The 15417-nt window shown below is 58.9% G+C and overlaps 1 protein-coding gene across 2 annotated transcripts in view; it reads left to right on the forward strand.

Annotated features, from left to right (window-relative positions):
- The window catches only part of SEMA3F (semaphorin 3F), a 103795-nt gene that overhangs the window by 64681 nt on the left and 23697 nt on the right, over window positions 1–15417 (forward strand). For both annotated transcript variants that reach the window (XM_032799316.2, XM_032799317.2), the window contains exons 3-5: window positions 6489–6649; window positions 10389–10451; window positions 12293–12412. In XM_032799316.2, coding sequence (XP_032655207.1) covers window positions 6489–6649; window positions 10389–10451; window positions 12293–12412 — 344 coding nt within the window. The remainder of the gene's footprint in view (window positions 1–6488; window positions 6650–10388; window positions 10452–12292; window positions 12413–15417) is intronic.

The following is a 15417-nucleotide window of genomic DNA, read 5'->3' on the forward strand; positions in this document are numbered from 1 at the left end:
TTGCATATGGACAGCCTTGGATGACCTTGATAGGACTTGTTATTTCAGCCGTACCCGACAGAGCTGGGATTGCAGCTATGCGAAGAAGAAATCCAAAGGGCACTGCTGGTCGCAGGCCTGCAAGTGTGCTGCTGGATTCAGTGTTTGCAGGGAAGAGGGGACCTGGCTGGGAGGCAGGGGATCGAATCAAAACTCTTGGGACACCCTCCCCACTTGTGTGAGGCCAGTGCGGGGACCTGGGGGATTTCAGATTTCAGTGAGCGATGCAGAGAGGTGGCTGGGATGGGAGCCAAGCGAGTGCCTGGCAGTGCTGTATGCCATCCCAGAACAGTCCCAGGAGCTGGGTTACTAAGACCTTGCAGAAGATGCACCCTGATCAGTGCATAAAGGGAACCGATGTCCAGACCCCATGCTATTTTGGGATGTGGGCGGAGCTGGGTTTGTAGGGGGCGGTCAGGGCTGAGATGTGGTAGAACCAAGCAATGGGGGAGCAGAAGGAAGCACAAGTGTCCCTGTGACACAGTTTGGGTGTCCAACACTAACTCTGCCCATCATGCTATGGGCACTGTTAGGGTATGGCTGTGAGGGAGCTTGCGTGTCTGAATCCTGGCTGGCACTGGAGGGGCACTGCCAGAAAGAATCAGAGTAGCTGAGAGCTCCTGCCCCCTACCCTCAATGCCCCCTTCTGGGAGAAACTGAGGCTGACATATCTGGGAGCTCCCACACAGCCAGCACTCCTGCCTGCAGCACCCTGTGCTGGGAGAAGCTGGGGCTGGAGTAGCCAGGAGCTCCCCCACAGCCAGTGTTCCTTCCCCCCTCCCCACAACGCCCCCTGCTGGGCAAGGCTGGGGCTGAGAGAGGGAGCTCACGCCACTGGCGTCCTGGTTAGTGCTGATGTCGCACTGCTGGGAGGAATCCCTCATCTCCTGTGGAGCATCGAGTGCCCTTGGTGAATGGAAGCGTACGCCTTGTACTGATGAGCCAGCTGCAGGCTGCCCACACTGCCCGTCTCCTGATGGGCATTCTGGGACATGCCTTGAGAGGTGGCATCACTCCGCGTCCCTGGTCAACGATCCAGGTGGCATCCTTGCAGTGCCCCTCTAAGCACACCTCGCATGCAGGTCTTTCCTAGCCCGTTGATGTTGCTTTTGGCCTATGGATGTAATCTGGCCTGGGCCTCTGCTATTCCCTGCCACTCCCTCCTGGGTGTGCCATGGCAGGAGGGGTGGGCTAGCTAGCTGGAAGGAAGAGAAGATAGGGAAGTCTGAGGGATGGATGGGAGTATATATGGACCTGTGGCTGACTGACTGGATGGATGGAGGGAGGGAGAGAGGAATGGGTGGATGGACAGATGGATGAAGGGGAGGGATGGATGGATGGAGAGAGGGAGAGATGAATAGATGGATGGATGGACAGATGGACAGAGGGAGGGTTGGACAAAGGGATGGATAATGTAACCAGACCGAGTCCCACTGTAGTGCTAGTGACACTGTGTGCTTATGAAAACCTGGCTCTTGCCCAAAGCATCTGTAGCACTCCTGACTTCCATCTGTCTGCCTCATTTATCACGTGAATATTCATGACCCTCATTATACTCTCAGTCGTTTCTCCCACACTCAGGCTAAAAATAACTTCCCAAGGGGGAATATTTCCTTCCTAGAATATAAAGCTCCTGCACCTCTGGTTCACCGGCTCACAACATTGCATGCGGGGCCCATTAGATGCCAAGAGAAGCTCCCACAATGAGAGACAGACCTACCCAGGTCGGGTCTTTGTCCTTTCAACCACTCACTCTCTTGTCCTTTTGGGCTTTCCTTCCCCTGGACTGGTTCCAGGTCCTTCCACACAGCTCAGCACAAGGTAGATCAAGAGAGCTCTTCAGTCTCAAGAGCCCATGATTTCAGTGTGCTGGTGCTGATCAGAGATAAAAGGGCATGAGGGTCATTGCTGCAATCCTTAGGGGAATCCGTCTTCAGAGAGCGAGGGAAGGAAAGAAAGAAAGAAAGACTAGCAAGCAGCATTCAGCCTAAATGGCCAAGGGTTGGAGCCATCACTGGTGTCACTCCGTTGAGGGCAGGAGATCTCAGTTGTGGCCTGGCTTTGGGAAGAGCTCTTCACCTATGGGGCACCTGAGTAAGGACCAGATTTCCCCACACGCTTCACACCCAGCAGCTCCTGCCAAGGCACCTCAGGGCAGGTTCTCAGGGTTCACTTAGCATGCTGAGCTCTCAGTCAGATGTGGTCCCTCGCTGTGGTTTGGACCCAGTCCTTCCAGGCCACTGCATTCCTGGCATTTGTCCCAGAAGGCCCCGCTCAGATGGGGAAAAGTACAGAGATGTGCACCTGGGGAGCTTATAAACTATGGCAAGGAAGTGAGGATGGCGGATGGATGGCTTTGCCAGCTCAGGCACTGGAGCTATTCATGCCACGCAGCTTGTGGGATGGCTGTGGGGGGTTCTTCCCATAGACTCCCCATCCTGAGTACAGTCAGCCAGCACCCAGCGAGGGGGTCTCCCAAGCGCTGATTAGCTGGGGCGGTAGCATCTCTACTATGGGTTACCCATCCCCAGCAGCCAGCTGGGTGGGACTGGCACTCATGCGTGGTGCTCAGCCCTGGAGTCTGGCTCAGTCCTGGCCAGTGCCCATTGGCACGGAGCCATGGTTGCTGCCCCGGCAGGCCCAGGGGTTGATCTTATGGCTGATGTATGAGTACGCCTTGGCAAGATGCATGGGCTGCGGCCCATTCGGCGTTGTGTGGCTGGCATTGCTGGTGAACAGGGCTCTCTGAGGAGTGCCATGACAGTCAGGAGGCAGGGGAGGGTGAATCCCCTGTTAACATCTGTGCTGGCTCCATCCGGGGCAGGGAAGCACATGGTGGTCATGGTGTCTGCGGAAGCTGGTGCCAGTAGGGCTTGGGGGTGACACATGGCTCCAGAGTTCAGGCGTCATTAAGGATCCCGTCACACTTCGCCCCATAGGGAGTTTAATGCCTCTGTGGTGTGGGAGGGGGCGGGAGGCTCGTTGCTGCTCATCCAGGGTGAGCAGAGGTGGCTGCGGTGGGATGAGAGTTTGCAGCCCTAGTGCCCACAGGGAGCGGGCAGGTGGGTGCTCTGGTGCCTAGAGAGTGGGGCTTGTTTCCCTTGCAGGGTGGTTGGGGCAGCTCCCAGCAGATAGCAGAGTCCTGCTGTGGCTGATGGTGCACCTGGGGCCGGCTGGGCCTGCCTGGCATGGGAGCCCAGCCAGAGGGGGCCTTGGACCTGGAAAGTGGGCACAGATCTGCCTTTTGGGGGAATCCTGCACCAGTAGCCTGGGCAGGAGCTAGCTGATCCCCTAGCATCCAGCAAGGCAGGTGTTGGGCAACCCTCCTCCACACACACACACACCTCTCAGTACGAGCAGCTTGGCTATTAGCGTGGCAAAAATAGTGGTGTCCTTGGCAGTGCTGGGGCATGGGGGAGGGGTTGTTCAGAGGCAAACCAGGGGCTCCCAATATTCCCCCCTCCCCACTCCTATACCCTGTGTCGGGACACCTGCTGCAGACAGTGTCCTGAGCTGGGGTTTTTCAATGAGTTCTCTCTGTGCCACCCAGCTCTGTGCCACCCAGCTCTGCCTCCTGGAAGGATGGGTGTGTATATATAGTGAGGGAGGAATGGATGGATGGATGTGTACAGGGATGGATGGATGAGTGTGTATGTGCAGGGATGGATGGATGGATGTGTACAGGGATGGATGGATGAGTGTGTATATGCAGGGATGGATGGATGTGTACAGGGATGGATGGATGGGTGGGTATGTACAGGGAGGGAGGGATGGCTGGATGGCTGGATGGATGTGTACAGGGATGGATGGATGGGTGTGTATGTACAGGGATGGGTGGATGGATGGATGTGTATGTACAGGGAGGGAGGAAGGGAGGGATATGTATGGGGATAGATGGATGAGTGTGTATTTACAGGGAGGGGTGGATGGAGGGATGGATGAGTGTGTATGTGCAGGGATAGATGGATGGATGGATGGATGTGTACAGGGATGGATGGGTGAGTGTGTATGCACAGGGGTAGGTGGATGGATGATAATATTCTACATTGCCATGGGGCCGGCCAGAGTATTTGACTGCTTGACTTTCTGGTGTGTGGGGCCAGAGCCTTATTCTGAGCTCAGGACCTCATTGTGCTGGGCACTGCACGAACACAAGAGAGAGAATCCCTGGCGAGACAATCCCTGCCCCCACAGGCTGCCAGTCTTAAATACCCACAGGCTGGGAGGCGGCACAGAGGGGGAAGGCAATTGCTGACAGTGCCTGGCACAGCTGGTCATAGACCCTGATGCTCAGTCCACTCTGCCTTACGACCCAGCTCCCCAGGAGGCACAGAATCCCCTTTTCCTGCAGCCCCCCTTCACTGACTGGCAGCTGTGGGCACAGATTCCTGACACAGCTCAATGGGCACCTGTGCTGGGCCCTATGCCCAGCTGCTGCCAGCCTGTCATGCTGAGATCTCTAGTATGTCTGGACTCCCAAAGGGATTTGCAGGAAATGCCTTAGGGCCGGGTGCAAGGGCCTTGGCCGCCTCCCCCCCCCGCTGCACAACCTGGCTCCGCTGCCTGGGTGCCAGTCACTGCCAGGGAAAGGACACCTAGATGGGCCCTGCTGGAGATCCCACCCCTGCAGTCCACATTGCCCTCTGCATTCCCCAGGGCCATGGCTCTGCCTGCCCCACTTCTAAGGGGCCAGGAGCTTGACTGGACCCCATTCCTAGCTGGTCAGTGGGCATGCCACTGCCCGGTCTGGGATCAGTGGGTGTGAGCTGCCCTCACAACGTCTGCAGGATCCAATGCCATGAAGCAGGACGGGGCCCTCTGGATTCCAGGGCCCCAGCCTGAGCAGGGCACTGCCCCATCTGCCAAGGGGACCTTCCTGGGTGTGGGTTGCAGAAATGGCTGGCTGCCAGCAGGGATGGGGGAGTGATAAGTTGGCAGGTCACTGACATTTAGCTGCCCACTGGCTGAGCCATGAATCTCTCAAGCCCAAACAGCTCAGCCCATCCTGAGGCGCTCAGCACTAAGTGATGCCGCAGGGCAGTGAACAAGCCCTGGCTATCTCAGGGGCTGTGCCAAGGGGTTCCCCAGTGCCCTGCGCCATGACAGCATGTGAAGAGGTTGTCCCACAGTGCCAGGCCATCTGTCAGGTCCCATGTGATCCAGGCATCCTTAGGGGAGCTTGTTTGGAAGGGCACCGTGGTCTCCACGGAAACCTCAGGGGCTAAAGGAAAAGGCGATGGTGACTCAGTAGGGGGCGCTCTCCCCTGTGAGCTAGTGTGTGTCCCAGTGCAGCACTAGGGGGCACTGTGCCACAGGGAGTGGGGCAGGTGGCTCAGTAGGGGGTGCTCTCCGAGCGGATTCTGGCCCCAGTAACATAGTGTGGTGCTAATGGGCACTGTGCTGCAGGAAATGGGAGGGGGTGTGTGCTCCCCTCTGACTAGTGCTGACCCCAATGCTCCAGGAAGACTGAAATTCCTATATAATTTCATTGGGATACAGGATTGTTCTCCGCTCCCTGGGTGGTGTTGTGCGGGCTTGTAGACAGGTCCCACTCCAGATGTGGTTGCCTTTCAGTGCTTGATGACACGACCTGGGTGTCTATAGCATGAGTGAAAGGGTTGTGGGCTGAGATTTCTTGATGTGAAAGGTGCCGTCAGCATGTCCAGTGTTAGCCTTTAGGAGAACTAACAGAGGTGGGGGAAGGGTGGGTGGAGGTGCAAAGAGAGACGGGGCAGGGATGGGGTGGGGCTGCTCAGATCTGTCCCATAGGACAGTGGCCGGTCTGAGTTTAAGGATGGTCAGTCTGCGGAGCATGTTAAACACAGGCCACATGGTGCCAAGGCCTGGATCATTGTAATCCCCTGCCAGCCCCATCCCTGCCCAGCCCAGGGGTACCCGGCCATGGGTCATTGTAATTCCCTGCTAGCCCCATCCCTGCCCAGCCCAATGATACCTGGGCCTGGGTCATTGTAACTCCCTGCCAGCCTTCTCCTTGCCTGGCCTAAGGTGCCTGGGCCTGAGCAGAAGGGCTACTTTATGGCCGTGGTTGATCGGTGGAAGATCAGTCCAGGAGTGAGGAGGGAATGCTGGAGGGTCCTGGCCTGTGGTTCGGGCACTCAGAGGCTGGGGGCCTGGTGTGTGGGTTGGGCACTCAGAGTCTGGGGGGCCCTGGTGTGTGGGTTGGGCGCATAGAGGCTGGGATGGCCCTGGAGTGTGGGTTGGGCGCTCAGAGCCTGGCAGGGCAGACCCTGGGATGTGTGACATAGTCCTATTGCACCCCAAAGCTGTGGGGGTTTGAACCTTGAGGCTGTTGAGGCTGTGGTGGGCGTCACAGCCCTGTCTTGCAGGCTGACTAATTCTGAGGCGAGGGGTCATTGCTCTCTTGGATGCCGCTGCACCCAGAGTCCCGCCGGGAGGAGTCTGACCCCCCCATCTGTGTTTGCCTGCAGAGCTGAAGGCCACCAGCACTGCTCACTTCTTCAACTTCCTGCTCAACTCCACGGACTACCGCATCCTGCTGAAGGACGAGGACCACGACCGCATGTACGTGGGCAGCAAGGACTACATCTTCTCGCTGGACCTGCACGACATCAACCGGGAACCCCTCATTGTAAGGGCCCTTCCAACCTGCCCCCGCCTGGGGGGCCCACAAGGGATGAAGTGGGGCAGGAGAGGGAAGAATGCTAGGCCCCTGGGTGGAGTGAAATGAGTTGATAGCCACCATCCATCCCCTGCTTTGCCTGGTTCCACCTCATATTGAGTCATTGCCAGGGGGAGACCGGGGCCCAGGGACATGAGACCCTTGCTGAGGATTGTCCAGTTCTAGTGTGCACTTCCCCCAGGACCTTGGCAGGCTGCGAAGCCGAGAGCCAGTCGGGGCCCTTTGATGACTGACTTAGGAAGCTCCAGCTATTTAATTGATCCCTGAGAAGGTTGATCCTCAGTGATGGGAGCCTGCGTGGGGAGGACAGATCCGATAGCTATGGTCTTGGCCCTAATGGACAAAGGCAGAACCCGCCCAATGGCTGGGAGCTGAAGCCAGAGAAACACATACTAGGAATAAGGTACACATTTCTCTAAGTTGGAGTTCAAAGCTGGCCCATCCCAGTGGTGACTGTCTCAATCCTACAGCCCTTCCCATCTCTTTGGGGACAGAGAAATGGGCTCTTGTCTCAGTCATGTCTCCCTAAAGCCCGCTAACCCAGTACTCTTTCTGATGTCTCAGCAGAGAGGCCGAGCATTAAGTGGAGACTTGCCCCGTGGGCTGGCTCTGCAGGGAGCTCTCTGAAGATTCCCCATTGGCGCTAGCGAGAGTGGAAGCACTGGAGCAGACGGGGCTCCAATGCCTGTGCTCCTGCGCTGGCTAATCGTGCTCTGAGAGTAGCTGGGCCACCCAGTAAAAACACCAGCCTCCATAGGCAGCCTGAGTACTCCAGTGCGGCTGCTTTCAGTGGCATGGTGTCAGCACTGTGAGATGGGCAGGAAAACCTCTGAACTGATGAGGCCCTCAGGGGATGCTGTCACTGAGCTGCCAGCCAGGCACCACTGACCAGCACCAGAGTCACCCCCAGCACGCCCACGCACGGCCATTAGGGTTGCCAACTTTCTAATTTAACAAAACAGAACACCCTTGCCCCTGCCCCTGCCCCTTCCCCAAGGTCCCACCCCTGCTCCACCCCTTCTCTGAGGTCCTGCCCCAACTCACTCCAGCCCTCTCCTTCCCCCCATCACCCACTCTCCCCCACGCTCACTCACTTTCAGTGGGCTGAGGCAGGGTACAAGAGAGGTCTTAGGGCTGGGGTAAGGGGTTGGGGTGCAGGAGGAGGTGTGGGGTGCAGGCTATGGTAGGGAGTTTGGGTGTGGGAAGAGGTTCCAACTGGGGCAGGGGGTTGGGGTGCAGGTGGAGGTATGAAGTCTGGGAGGGAGTTTGGGTGCGGGAAGGGGTTCCAACCAGGTGTAGTGGTTGGGGTGCGGGATGGGGATCGCTCCATCCAGGCGGCGCTTACCTCGAGTGGCTCCCGGTTGGCGGCGCAGCGGTGCTAAAGCTCCCTGCCTGCCCGCCTGCCTGCCCTGGTTGCGTATGGCTCCTGGAACTGGCCGGTATGTCTGGACATTAGCGGAGGCATGGCCAGGCAGCTCTGTGTGGTACATGCTGCCCGTGCCTGCAGGCACCGCCCCTACAGCTCCCATTGGCTGCGGTTCCAGGCCAATGGGAGCTGCAGACCTGGGGTTGGGGCAGGGGCAGAATGTGGAGCTTCCCTGATCGCTCCTGTGCCTAGGGGCCACAGGGACATGCCAACCACTGCTGGGAGACACGCAGAGCCAGGGTAGGCAGGGTAGACCTGCTGCACCACTGACTGGAGTCGCCCGGGTCCCTTTTCGACTGGGCGTTTCAGTCGAAAACCAGATGCCTGGTAACCCTAATGGCCGTGTGGTGATGGAGCTGTTGGGGAAGGGAGGATGAGCTTGCCTAGACCCTGCCTCCTCTCTTCTCAGCTCTTAGTACTGCATGTGGGATGTCATGTGGCAAAGCCACCCCCAGAGCATTCCCAGGTCCCTCACAAGTGCCCTGCTGGCCCATCAGACTGGGCTCAGCTGGGCCCTCTCTGGACAGCTTTCCCCGGCCCGTGGCTCCTGGTGCCTGGCCAACAGGGAGGCATGGAGCAGCAGCAGCAGATTGTAGGTCCATGCCCGAGGTTGGGGAGGGGCTAAGGGGCAGGATATGCTGAGCGAAAAGGCTGCCAGCCCCTCTTGGGTCCTTTATCTGCCTCTGGGCCGCCTTCCCGATCTGGTGCCTGAGCTTTAGGGGAGGAGACCAGGAGCAGATTTACCATGAAACAAACCAACAACAGGGGGGTCCCCAAAATGCAGGACAAATATCTGACAACCTGCTCCTGAGTCCCAGCTGGTGGCGCAGCAGGCCTCAGGCAGGCAGGCTGCCTTGCATGCCATGGCTGGTGCCCCCACACCACTCCTGGAAGCGGCCAGCTGCTGCACGCCCCTGGCTGGGGGGAGACAGCTCCGTGCACTGCCCCCACCCCAGACAGCACATGGAGACCCGTTGCTCCCCTCCCCACAAGGGGCACGCAGAGACATGCCAGCAGCAGCGCAGCAGGGCTAAAGCAGCTCTCTGCCCGCTCTGCCTCCCTGCCTTCATGCTGCTTTGCTCCCGGAAGCAGATGGCATGTCCCTATGGCCCCTGGGGGAGGAGGTGTTTCTGCGTGCTGCCGCTGCCCTGAGCACCGACTCCGCAGCTCCCAGTGGCCGCAGTTCCCAGCCAATGGGAACTGTGGGGGCAGTGCCTGCGGGCAGCAGCATCCGGAGACTCCCTGGCCCCTCACCACCTAGGAGCCACTGCCGGAGGGGTGTGTGCGCTGGTCACTTTGGGAGCCACGCCATCCAAGGTACGCGCCCGCCTCCATCCCCCTCCTGCACCCAAACCCCCTGCCCCAGGCCAGAGCCCACACCCCGCACCCAAACTTCCTCCCAGAGCCTGCACCCCTCACCCCTCCTCCCACACCCCAACCTCCTGCCCCAGCCCAGAGCCCTCACCCAGCACCCAAACTTCCTCCTGCCCCACTCCCTCCTGCCCCCAATCCCTTGCCCCAATCAAGGTACCTCACTTTATTTTCATGTACTTCCTATTATTTATAGAAGAAGGATGGATGAAAAACGCGAGGGAGGGAGATAAGATAGAATGTTTTTTTTCCTGGCTGGGTCCCAAGGGGGATGGTGAAAATGAAGCTGCACACAGGGCCCCACTAACTCTAAATCTGCCACTGGAGGAGATGCCTTCTCCATGGGCCAGAAGTGGAGCCACCATTGGGGAGAAGGGAATTCACCCGCCCCGTCTGTCAGCCCAGGACAGCTTCTGCCAGCCCCTGGAACACAGTGAGATGCAGGGTCCTGGTTTGAGCCCCGTATGCTGGCCCAGGGCCGCCCAGAGGAGGGGGCAAAGTGAGGCAATTTCCACAGGCCCCGGGCCCCTCAGGAGCCCCGTGAGCCTGGCCCAGTGGCAGTCCAGTCTTCGGTGTCAGGGGGCCCTTCAGTTCTGCCGAAGACGCAGAGCAACTGAAGGCCCCTCGCTGCCAAAATGTCGCCGAAGACCCGGACCACCGCTGGATGAGTACAAGCGCTGCAGCTCCCCCTCTTTGCCCCAGGCCCTCTGAATCCTCTGGGCAGCCTGGTGCTGGCCGAGCTGTTGGCTGTTCCCGCTGGGAAGCTGGTAGCAGACCCTGGCACGGAGCTCTCTGAGAGGCCCAGGACTCGGCTGCGTGGGTTCAGCCAAATCTAAATTTAGACCCAGTGGAACACCCCAGGTGACGACTCAGCATCTGTTGTTTTGTCAGATTCACTGGCCTGCGTCCCAGCAGCGGATCGACGAGTGTGTCTTGTCGGGGAAGAACAACAATGTGAGTCCTTCTGGGGGCACGCAGCTGGGGGCTGGGCAAAGACACCTGCGGGCATGGAGAACCGGCCCAGGCACTCCTTCAGGGTTGGCTCTTTGAGATCCACACTCGTCGAGTCAGCTGACGGACTACAGGCTGTAATGGTGACAGAGAATCTCCACCTGGGTGCCCTGCACTCCAGCGTTGTGATATTGGCACGTGGTTTAAGAGGCCGTTGACTCACCACGGGAACATGTGTGACCTTTCCCTGGTACATTGCTATGGTAACCAATCAACCCATGGGGAGAGGATCCAGGTCACCTGGGCCTGGTGATCATTCTATCATTCAACCTGCAGGAGGGTCTGAGTTCGGTCCTTGTTGTGCTGGGAGGCTGAGTGGCCATGGCCGGGCGCTGAGAGCTGGGGACGTCCTCCCATTCCAATGGATGTCTCAGGGCCCAAGCTGGAGAGGATGTGGGTGTGGGGGCAGAGGCACCCCCCAGAAATCTTGCCCATGGGACGCACGTGTGGAGCCATTCCCCCTGCACCGCTGCTCCCAGCACCTCGCCCCCTGAGCCCATGCTAGGCTCAGCGCCAGTCTGCCAGCCTGGCCTGCCCAGGTACAGCATTAGTCCCCATCCCTGAGAGTGGAAGTGGGGTGCCTGGGGGGAAGACTTGGTGCAGGAGCCAGCCCCATGGCAGCGGCGATGAGCAGCACTGGCTGCTCCTGCCCATGCAGGTTTGGCCCCGTGGCCCCTCTGTCAAGAGCATAGGGCCAGGAGGGGTAGTGGGGCAGCCAGCACTGCTGCTCCCTGCATCCTACATGCCGTGTGGTCACTGCTGCTTGGGGCACAGCCAGGCTCAGGCCAGGCTCCTGCTGGTAGCAGCCAGGCACCACCAGAAATCCTCAGCCCACGCACCCTGCGGTTCCCATCAGGCCATCGAACGAGTCTGCATGGCTCCAAGGAAGCGAGGGGTTGGCGATCACTGAGCTGCTTCCACTGGAGCCAAGCCCCGCATGCCTGGAGCCAAGCCCCGCAAGCCCCGCAGTCCTTCCCTCCACTGGTCACTCAGCTGCTGCCACTCCTGCCGCAGGGCTCCCCACCCCACCCCACAACAAACATGCCTAAGCCTCCACTCGGCCCCCCAGCTTTCCAACGACTCCTTCCCTGGCTTCCCCCACTGCACTCCCAGGCTTCCCTCCCCCAACACGGAGGAAACAGGAGCTGCGAACAGGATGCCTAGCCCTGACCCTGGGTCGATAACTAAGGAGCTGAGCCCAGCAGGACACCCAGCCCTAATTGCTGTACTGCTGCATCTCACCCATTGGTAACGCAGCCTGACTGGCCCCGGAATGCAGCCCCAGTGAGAACAGCCCTGGAGCAGAAAGGGGTGGTGCGCCCACTGGCCTGTGCCCCAGAGCAGAGGGGGTGGGGTGCCCGCTTGCCTGCACCCTGGAGCAGGGCAGGGAGCATTGGCTTGTGGGGGAGCTTATGGCTACACCAGCCCTAGCCACTCCCAGTGGGACTCCATGTGGGGAGAAAGTTCCTTCACTGAGTTCCCAGGGTTGGATCAGCTCCAGGCCACGCAGCAGTGTTGGTCCTGACAGTACCTACTGACCCCCACCATCCCTGAGCTATTTGAATCCCTCTGCTCAGAGGAGCCCCAGGCTTGGCATCAGGCTACACTACCCCTCTCACACCAGGACACCCTCCTGGCTACACGCCAGTCCCCAGCAGCCCTGACATCTGAGGCCTGAGCATGCACCATGTGAGCAGGACTGGGGCGGGCATGGGGGTGCCAAGGATTCTGCGCATGCTGCCCTCATCCGCCATAACCTCTCTCATTCTCCTCCTGCTTTGCAGGGCGAATGTGGCAACTTTATCCGCCTGATCCAGCCCTGGAACCGGACCCACCTGTACATCTGCGGCACTGGTGCCTACAACCCCATCTGCACCTTTGTTAACAGGGGGCGCAAAGCGCAGGTGAGGCACCGGGGGGGCCACTGCTCAGCCACGCACGCCGAGCCAGAGGGGTGGCATCCCCTCAGCCCCAGGGAGCTGGCCTAGGCATGACATGTCCTGCAGGGCTCCCTGGGCAGTGCAGTATTTATTCCAAGAGGCCGTCGCCCTGGCTCAGCCTGTGTCTTGCAGTCGCTCTCAGCCCAGTGGACCCTGCGAGAGGCCCATAAGAGGCCTGGGCAAGGTCTCTGGCACAAGGCCAGGCAGCTGCTCCTCGCAGTCTGGAACCTGGGGCCATTGTAGCCAGCTCAAAAGAGGGCACTCATGGAATACAGCAACCGTCTGGCCATCCCGGTGTCTCTGAACTATGTGTGCGGGGTTCGCTTTACATGGATTTCCTTGCCAGGGGAAGTTTTCAGCAACTGATCCCCTTTGGACAGGATCCTTGGGCAAGGAAGGGCTCCATCTTGAAAGCAGCCGTGGGCCCTGCACTGTGCTGAGATGTGCCAAGGCCCTGGCTCTCGCTGAAGATCTGCCAGGAGCTTTGCAGAGGTGGGAGCTTTGAGGTGGGAGAATCTCCGTTTTGGGCCTGGCTGCCTGCAGAGTCATTGGCGCTGCTCGGTGTCCTAGCTTGGGGTGCTGACTGGTCCCACCCAGGGGCTGGAATGTCTCTCTCCCCTTGGAGGCTGATGAGTTTTGGCGGCATGGGGCACATGGGGAATGCAGAAATTTTTGCATAACAGATGCTCAGGTAGCCATGGGGAGGGAGGGGTAAATGAGAGAGAGGGTTTGGTACATTTCACTTTAGTTTACACTAGTGAATTCTTTGTATGTGTCTAAGACGGGCTCATGCCCCCACAGTCAAGGGCGGGGACACATATTAAACAGTCAAAAATGAAGTAATTGGGTGCTGCTCCTCAGCTCGGCTCCACTGGAGCTCTGGTAGCGCTCAGCACTAGGTTATTCTATCATGTGCGTACGGTGAGGTGTGGAACGAGGAATCTCAGTTTTCGCGTCGCAGCAAGTCCTGTGTTACTGGAGAGCTAATCCCATGCACAAGTCAGCGCCTCGGTTCCATTACTAAGCCCGCCTGTGTCTGCGAATGGCTTCATTAATACTGCTGCCCCTCTGCCGAGCAGCAGCAGAGCTTGGGGCCTGCGGGCCAGCCTGCCAGTGGAGGAGAAAGCAGCCTCACCGAGTGTGGGGAGATTTGCAGTGTATCCACCGGGCCCAGAACTGAGGTGGGCCCAAACCATCCAGGAATCTCGCCCACGCACTCGATTCTTCAGCAGCAATTCGTCCTCCGGACTTGACTCTAGTTAGAGAGGATGGGGCGGCGAGCAAACTGCCCTGCTTCTTGCCACAGCTCCCCCCTACAGAACGTGCATCACAGCACCCAGCCACCCCGGCATTTCTTCCAGCTGGCCTACTTGTAAGTCTGGGGAATAGCATCACACTGTGACACCCGCTGTGTCGTGGACTGTGCCTGGCTAACACCTGCCTTGTTCTGACTGTCTGATTTGGGTTCATCACTCACAGCTGAATGGGCATGCATTTTTGCGCACGCTGCAAGAAATGGATGCACCTCTTCCTGGCTTTCTATTGGCTGTCAAGTGAGGGTTTCTATTGGCTGCCTGCCTCAGAGGATGGGGGCTGGGACAGAGGGGCTTCCCCACATCCATATCATCCAGCTGTGATCCCTGATAAACAGAGTCTGTGCTGTCCCCTCCTTAGGGCTGTTTAGGGGTTCATGTGGATCTCAGTGCATTTCCCCTGGGGCTGCATCCCCTAATCGCCGTGAGCATCAGGGGCCCTAATGGACCTCGGGCCCTTGCTGTCAGTCTCCTCCAAGAGGCCAAGGAAGGAGGGGATCACTCCCCACCCTGGGGGGTGGAGGGAAATCTAATCTCACATGCTGTGGGAGTGGGCTTTTCTTTCTGAGAGGTTCCGCCCATCACCTCCCAGGTTTCAAATAGGCTGTAGCTGTTGCTGGACGGAGTGTGGCCTCTTGTTGGTCCTGGGGTCCAGGTGGGCTGGTACCTCCCAGTAGCACAGCACTGCAGTCCGTTGGAGAGAATCCAGACAGTAAAACTTTGCATAAGGTGACTAGAGAAGAAGGAGCTGGCCCCACACAGCAGCTTTGTGGGATTGGGATAATCCTGGCTTTCCTCATCATCCTCATGCTTCAGGGCAAGAGCTGGGGTCAGGAAGGCATTTCCCAACCATGCTACAGAACTGTGGGCTCCATACTATTCCCAGCTGAGACAGGTGCCCTCCTCAGAGGTCAGATTTGCCAGGGTGGCACCTCCTGTATAGTGCCCATGGGCACCACTGGGCAAGCCTGGATGAGTGTGGGATAAGGACTGGGAAGTCCTGAGGCTCCTTGAACCACAGGCCACTTCAGGGAATTTGCTGCTGTCCTGGCCTCTCAGCATCCTGGGGTTCTCAGTCTGGGTATCACGAAGATGCGGCAGGCAGAGCAAAGGGCACGGTTATGCATACTGTGTGGCAGGTCTGAGCCAGCCATGTGGCATTTGGTCACATGCAGTCCCAGAGACGGGGCAAGACCCAATTCTGAGGGAGCCAGGATTCCCTGAGGTTTAACTGAGGTTCTTGGTCCCTCCCCCTATCCCCGGGGAGGAGAGGAGGGGTTGTCACAAAGGTCCACATCTGCTGTCAGTGTCAGCACTGGGCAGCAGGAGGCCCATCCAGTGTGTGCCATACACACACACGTGCCACGTATGCTGGCACACACCATGCCCGCACATGCCATCACAAGCATGCTATCATGCTAGCACATGGTGGGCACAATCACATGAGGCCCACACAATAGCCTGGGCACACTCACAATGCCCTGGGCTCAAGAGCACTGGCTCTGCCCACAGGGGCACTCTAGGAGCTGGGGAAGGCACGCTGTCTAGGGGCGGGGGGAGTTTCTTGCCCTTCCTGGTGGACATAACTCCCTCCCGCTGCCCTAGTGCCCATCTCCACCCATCCCCTGGGTGGCCTCTGTCCCCGCCAGCTCTAAC

The sequence above is a fragment of the Chelonoidis abingdonii genome, chromosome 16 (assembly GCF_003597395.2).
Source record: "Chelonoidis abingdonii isolate Lonesome George chromosome 16, CheloAbing_2.0, whole genome shotgun sequence".
Taxonomy (NCBI): domain Eukaryota; kingdom Metazoa; phylum Chordata; order Testudines; family Testudinidae; genus Chelonoidis; species Chelonoidis abingdonii.